The sequence below is a fragment of the Drosophila guanche genome, unplaced genomic scaffold (genome assembly GCF_900245975.1).
Source record: "Drosophila guanche unplaced genomic scaffold, DGUA_6, whole genome shotgun sequence".
NCBI classification, from domain to species: Eukaryota; Metazoa; Arthropoda; class Insecta; order Diptera; family Drosophilidae; genus Drosophila; species Drosophila guanche.
This window is the reverse complement of record NW_022995744.1, coordinates 7859757-7866693: the sequence shown is the minus strand read 5'-3', so window position 1 is coordinate 7866693 and position 6937 is coordinate 7859757. Positions and strand designations below refer to the sequence as shown.

General features: G+C 40.3%; 1 protein-coding gene across 5 annotated transcripts in view; it reads left to right on the top strand.

The window, feature by feature from the left end:
* Positions 1-6937, top strand: part of LOC117579092 (protein alan shepard) — a 132886-nt gene continuing 125949 nt past the window's right edge. For 2 of the 5 annotated variants that reach the window (XR_004573442.1, XR_004573441.1), the window contains exons 1-2: positions 5-393; positions 2321-2577. Coding sequence is in view for 2 of the 5 variants with exons in the window: in XM_034264816.1 (XP_034120707.1) it covers positions 2392-2577 (186 nt within the window). In the remaining 3 variants the exon portion in view is untranslated. Of the gene's footprint in view, positions 394-2320; positions 2578-6937 lie in introns of those variants that run through there. The other 3 variants (XM_034264816.1, XM_034264814.1, XR_004573440.1) reach the window with 2 other exon arrangements.

Genomic DNA, 6937 nt, shown 5'->3' with positions numbered 1-6937 from the left:
CCGTCGGTTGTGAGTGTGTGGTTGCGCTTTCTTTCGTTTTTTGGTCTGCGCAAACTTATTTTCGCGTTGTAATAATTTTGCATAAATATCGCAATTCGATTGCCATTAAATAACAATAACAAAAAGCGTAGAGCGCTTCGAAATATTAAGACCCCAAGCATTCAGAAGTTTGGAAGTAGCTACATAACTGTGAAGTGCAAAGTGCGGGTCTCTCTGTCTTCGTCGCTGTCTCTCTGTTTGTGTGTGCGCGCGCGTGAGTTCGTCGTTTGTGTGAGTGTGTGTGTAAATGGTCAAATAAACGCTGAAAGCAGAACGTGCAACAAGAAGTAGCAGCAACAAGAAGCAACAGAGCCGCCGAGCACCAGCTGACGAGAATTGAAAATTCCAATAACAGTAAGCAGAAAAAAGCAACAACCTTTGGAAGCCCCGCCGCAGCGCTTGCTGTCGTAACAAATAATCAAACTACTACCGCAACAGAAAAGATTCCCATATTCCAGCTAATTGTCATTGTGTTAGTTGTTGCTGGTGTCGTGTCATTGCACTCGATATATTCGATAATGCAGCAGCAGCAAACACACTAATTTGTTGCATTCGCGGCGCTGTAGGTGTGAAAATTCAGAAAATTGCATAAAAATACATAAAGAAGAACAGCAGCAAAGTGCAAGAGAGATGCAGCCCACGAGAAGAAGCGGGGCTAGGAAAGTGAGAATGAGCAGCAGCAGCAGCAGGAACAGCAACAGAAAATATCTCTGGCGCGGCAGCACCAGAAGCGGAGGCAGTGCAAACACAGTGTAAAAGAAAAGCAGCGACAAAAACACAAAGAAGAACACAAATAAAAACAAGAACAAGTTTGTAGGGGATGTCGAAGTGTTGATACCCTTGCATTGAGTTGGTTTGGTTGTTAGGTATAGAGTACATGATACGAAATATAACTTTTTTTGTACATAAAATATCTATGTTGTGTATATACATATATGCTTATCAAGAATATATAGACTTCAAAGTGTTGACCATGGTTTCTCCTCAACATTGCCAAAAATGTGCCGAAAAAATTAGACTATTTGCAAGGGTATCTTCCAATAAGCAAAAATGAAACGGTATTGTGCTCTCAATTGCGAGAGAATGAAATAGAATGAACCGCAGCTTAAAGTGGATTATTATTTAATCAGAGATTAAACAAACAAAAAAGTGAAATGAAGGATAAACGTAATTATTGAAATCTTATCAAACGTGCGCAAATAATAATTTATTTTCGTTTTGCTCACTTGTTGTCGTTGTGTTTGCCGGGTGCGTGCTCTCCCTCTCTTCCTCGCTGGCTCTCTCATCAGTCAGCTGCAGCAGCTGTCAAGTGTACTTTTGCTCTCTCTGTCTGTCTCCCTCTCCCATTTGCTTTTGCTGCTGTCATTGTCCTTTTGGCGTACTACTGCAATTTTGTATTCCAAAATAAAAATAATAATTTACCAAGAACAAACACAACAAAAACTAGAAAGGTTGTAAGCCCAAACTGAAACAAAAAAGGGGAAAGCAAACGGAAAAGGAGAACAGTAATAATTGTCCAATAACAAATAATAATTTGCAATAGAATAAATTTGTACCAGTGCTTGCTTCAATATAAATTGTTTGTCCCTCTCGCTCTCTCCCTCCACTCGTTCCCCCGTTCAGTATGTGTGTGCGTGAGTGAGACTGCATATGAGTGGTGCTTGTGTGTGCGAATGTGTGTGAGTGATGTCTGGCCCCGTAAAAATAAAAACTACGGCTGGCTGTGTGCTATTTTTAAGTTGTGTGCAAATGTTGCAACTGCCCCGCGGGATGCACTAATGCCAGTGTTGGTGGGGTTAAGGTAAGAGGGGAAGGTGCCACAAAGTGCTAAAATAACTCGATGCCGCATAAAGCGGCACTGAGAAATCAACAAAGTTGCACTCTCAGAGTCGGGTCAGACGGCGGGGCACGGTAGCCAGCAACCAAGTATAATATTAATTACAAATTAGACGATCTGGAGGTGGTGCCGGAACAGAAGAAAAGGAACCAGAAAACAAAAGAGAGCAAAGAACATGTGTCAGAACGAAGGAGAAAGAGAAAGAGAGGGATGGAGAGCAAATTAATGATGGTGCAAATGTGCAGTAGTGTGTGTAGTCTGGGGACAGTGCTGCCGAGTTGCAGGCAGTAGCAGTAGAATGGCAGTAGAAAGTTCAAGAAATTGAAGGAAATAGCAATTTAGTGTTGGAAATCTAATAAATATTGAAAATCAATACATTTTAATGGCTGCCCTTTCCTTTTAAAACACTTTTCCTTAATTATCGGGTTTCTCTTCTCTTTGCAGTCGCGAGTGTAAATCGAAAGTGTATTTAACGAATTTATAGGAACAGAAGTAAAATAATCCAAGAACTTACAATGCATCCGCGCTATAGCCCTGGACCGCCGCACCAGCCGCAGCAGCAACAAATGGGCGGAGGAGGACCCCACCAACAGCAGGGTGGTGGAGGAGGCGGAGGTGGTGGGGGTCATATGAGAGGTGGAGGACCTTCAAACTCCCAGCAATTGCCGCCACAGATGCCACGATCACAGAATTATTCGAACGTAAGTAAATAATTATTATAAAATGTATAATTTTAGATGAATATTTATGGGTGGAAAATCTGTAGAAAGCTTTTGTCGGGGGTTCTTTTATTTGAAGTTTTGGAAATCCATTCCCATGGCATTCAAGCAACCAGTCACCATCAATCAAGGGGCGCCATGCATCAGTCAAGCATTCAAACAACTCACTCACACACACACCAAACATTCGCTGGTTCAGTCAATCGTTCATTCAAATCACACTCAGATACGGGGTCCTTCACTCTACATCATTCCTGAGCGATGATTCCTGATGTCCCGCACGCTCCCCTGCTGACTGCACTGCCAATAGGAGGCGCCACGCGGTACTGCAATCGACATGTGTCATACACAGACACATCCATCCATCGGAGAGATGTAGAGAAGAAGGCATTTGAGTGGAAAATTGCTCCCGCTGATGCGGCGGCTACGGCCTGGCAATGATATGGATTTCTTACCCAACCATTCCCGCCATCAATTTGCTGACAGTTGCAGTTGCCCCTAATCCTAACCATTGAGAGAGAGAGAGGGAAAGAGAGTCCTTGCTTCCCATTACACCTGGATAAATCATTATTCACACACACGGGTGTGGGTGTGGGTGTGGGAAGCCCCAAAAGAAAGACCATTTCCCTTTTGCTAATTTCAATGAAATTACATTCTCTTTTATGTGGGCTGTGCTGTGTGTGGGTGGCACTGCATTGTAATATTTCCATCATAATTTATGCATTTGCTTTCTAAAAAACCAAACTAAAATGAAAAGAACATGAAATGGTAACAACACAAAGGCAACATTTTCGTAAGTAGTCGTTCTACCACCTCCACTCCTCCCTGAAGCCCTACGAATTCTGTTTTAACTGCGTAACTACCTCAGGAATATCTGATGTGGAATATTTATGTAGCTTTTTGAGGGATAAATTCATATGAATTCCTGCCAGAAAGCATAGATCTCATTTTGAAGAGCTTCTTGCAACCATCGCTTGTGCGTTAGAGTCCGATCATCAAGGGGCGGTGCTCAGAAGCAAAAAAAAACTCGAATAAGTCATATTGGATACAATTCTTTATATTTACCGCTGATTTTGGGGGTATCCTTTAGTCTTTATATCGTAGATAGATCCCTCGTTTTCCTCTTTACATGTATTCCATATAATAAACTATTCAAAGCTGTTGCTGCACAATGCAGGGGGGGGAAGGAATAAGCACCAGGTAGTGGATGGATGTGAAATGGTTGGGCTGAGGCAGCCTTTTGTAGGCAGCAGCATCTATTTTGGCCAGCTTCCTTCTAATGGCCAACAGCCGTTGCATGGACCGTGGAGGTCCTTTCATTTAAACAGCTTTCAGCTCTCACACAGCCAACGAACATTTCTCCCTAGCAGCAGCCAACATTCAGACCACATCAAAAAAAAAAAACAGAAAGAAAAATTCGAGTGAAAAAATAGAATAAAAACCCCAGCTACGAGTAGAAAATTGTAAACAGTCGCCGCGCTTAGTCAGCGCCGCACAGTTATTGTGCCTGGAATGAAAATTATATTTCCCATTTTCCATTCTACATGCCAGAACAAAATAAATAAAAGAGGAAACGCGCTGAAGTTTGCTGAAGTTTATGGAGTTTAAGGGAAGATATATTTAAAATTACTTTAGTTCACATTTTGTGTGCTGTTTTTTTTTTGTTGGCCCCTTTTGTATGGTAATGGACGAAAGATTTTGCTTTGTATGGTGGTGGGGTTTCCCCCCCAAGAACTCTGCGTATGGAAGAGTTTTTCCCACCAAAAGAGCAAAGAGCGAAGAGTTTCGCTGGGGAATGGATATTGTTGAGTTTTGTGAAGAGTTTTTGCCAAGTCTGTAGGGAGTTTAGTACGGGAGAAAGTAATAGAAGAGTTTTTTTGGAAGGGCTTTCAAATTGAATCTTTAGTCTTTTAAGTATTTACTATTCTATATTTTGCTATTTTCATAGTAGATAAATGCGTTACATGTCAATTTCTCCATTATATTATTTAAATCATAATCTTCTCATATACATACACTTTTTATTTAACCGTTCTATATTATTGTTCTCAACGAATTTGTTTCGTTATATTTCCCCTGATATTCCAAATTGTTTTTTACCTCAAATTCGGCTGTTTATTGGATCGTAGTTTAATTTTGCTCATTCTGTCGCGCTTTAATATCTTACTAATATATTTCGGTCTATTTCGGTCTTCTTATCACAATCGGTTAACTTTTTTATACTTTCAACAATTATAAAATAGTTCCTAAATTTTTCTGTGAAAGGAAATATAATTTGTACTTTCCTGTCGCTTTTCTCTCTTCGTTTCTCTTTGCATTTACCTGAGTAATTTCTTCTTTCACTTTTTCGGGTGCTTTTCTTGTCGAATTTCTATTGGAGTTTCGTGCCCAAAAAATGTTTTCAAAATAGATAGATATATTTATATACGTATAGAAGGGTCCTGGGTCACGTAGTAATTTGTGATTAAATTCAATGTTGACAATTACGGATGGAAGCGAATGGGCCTGAACGCCAGTACGACAGAAAGTTGTTAAGGTAATTGCGACCGCATACACTCGTAGGCTGAGATGCATTTCAATTGGGAATCGAGGGAGAATTGGGGGAGAATCGGGAATGCGGCGAAAGGAGTAGGGAGTCGTTAGTCGGGAGTCCGGCAATCGTATGCCTCTCGGATTCGGATTCTTTGTGGGGAAGGATAAGGGGTCTAGTCTCGCTCTCTAATGCATGCCGCTGAATGCCGCCCTTTTGGTTGTGCGCCTGCGTCGGCTTGTGGATTCTGCAAACACCCAACAAAAGGCATTTTGCCGGCCTCCGTGAGTGTGTGGCATGCAACGCGGACACGAACGAAGCAGAAAACCGAATGGCGAAACCGAATGACTGCCACATCCTGCTGCTAGAGGGTCGGGTCCAACCTTACTCAATGAGAAATTCAGAATCCATTCGACGATTGTCAAGTTAAGTTACATAAACCGCCTTTTCCTCATTTTGCGCACCAAAAACCAAAAAGCGACGGAAAGCCACGACACCAGAGAGGAGCCTCGACACAGCCACAGCCCCCCAAAAGACCAGAAGAGCCCAGGCAGAAGAGTCTTCAAGCAAAACGCCAAATCGGAATCGAAATCGAAATCCCAGAACCCAAAAAAACCCAAAAATTCCGAAAAAAACATCTGAAAATCCACAGTCTAGACAGAGAAGTCACCAGCCAGACAGCCAGACAGTCACAGGAGGAGTGAGAACAGTGTATGCTCGCAATTTTCTGTGCGTGTGAAAGGAGAAAGGATAGAAAGAAAGTTCTACTATAAAACATATAGAGATTTCCCCAGATTTATTGTGCGTATACGTAATTATCTACGAATCAGTTCACATTCTGTCCATGATATAAGATAATATATCCTATAAATATATTTTACTCGCAAGAAGAATGAAGTGCAAGTGAAGTTTCAGTATTATTTACAAAATATACTAACGAAAATTAACTAAAGATTGCGAAAAATACTGCTCAAAGAAACCCTCAAATAATAAAAAAAATACTACTCAAAGTAGGTCTCCAAATGCAACAATTGTCACCAGAAAGAAAATTCCTAAACTCTAAAAATAAGAGTTAAAAACTCTACCAAAAAAAACTAGACAAAAAAAAAATTAAAAGTGAAGGAAAAACAGTATTATTTTTAAATCAATCTATAAAGAAAACCATAAGCGATAAACAAAGACAATAAAAGTTCTTGAAAATAAAAAACCAAATTAAATTTGAGACATTAGCTTAAAAAATACTATTAAAAATTAACGAAGAAAATACGATAAAATAGTCAAGAAAAACCTAGCTTAATTTGTGAGTGAAAGTAAAGAGATATACAAATAAATTTAGCGAAAAGGAAACTAAAAATTAACAACAAAAAGCAAAAACTTAAATTAGTGAAAAAATAATAAGGAAAAATAAGAAAAAAGCTTAGCTTAAATATTGTGTCATTCTCTGTGTGTGCTTTAACAGTAACTGCAAAAAATAGTATTCCAACATTAAGTGTTAGTCAGTGTTTAGTGTTCGTAAATACGTAGTAAATGTTTTAAGAATAAACAAGAGGAAACCCACTAAAAGTAGCAAAGGAAAAGGCAGGCAGACAGTCGTCGAGAAAATTCCACTCATCGCCCCTCAATAGCCATTAAAATTGCGTCAATCAAGAGAAAAACCTCACCATTGCCGACACCAGCCACATTGCAGCTAACAAATTTTGGCCCTGAAGAGGAACATCAGCAGCAGCAGCAGCAGCAAGGAGCAGAGGCAGCAGCTGCAAGCAGCCAGCAATTGGTGTCAACAGTTGGCCAAATACAAGAGGCAGCCACAGC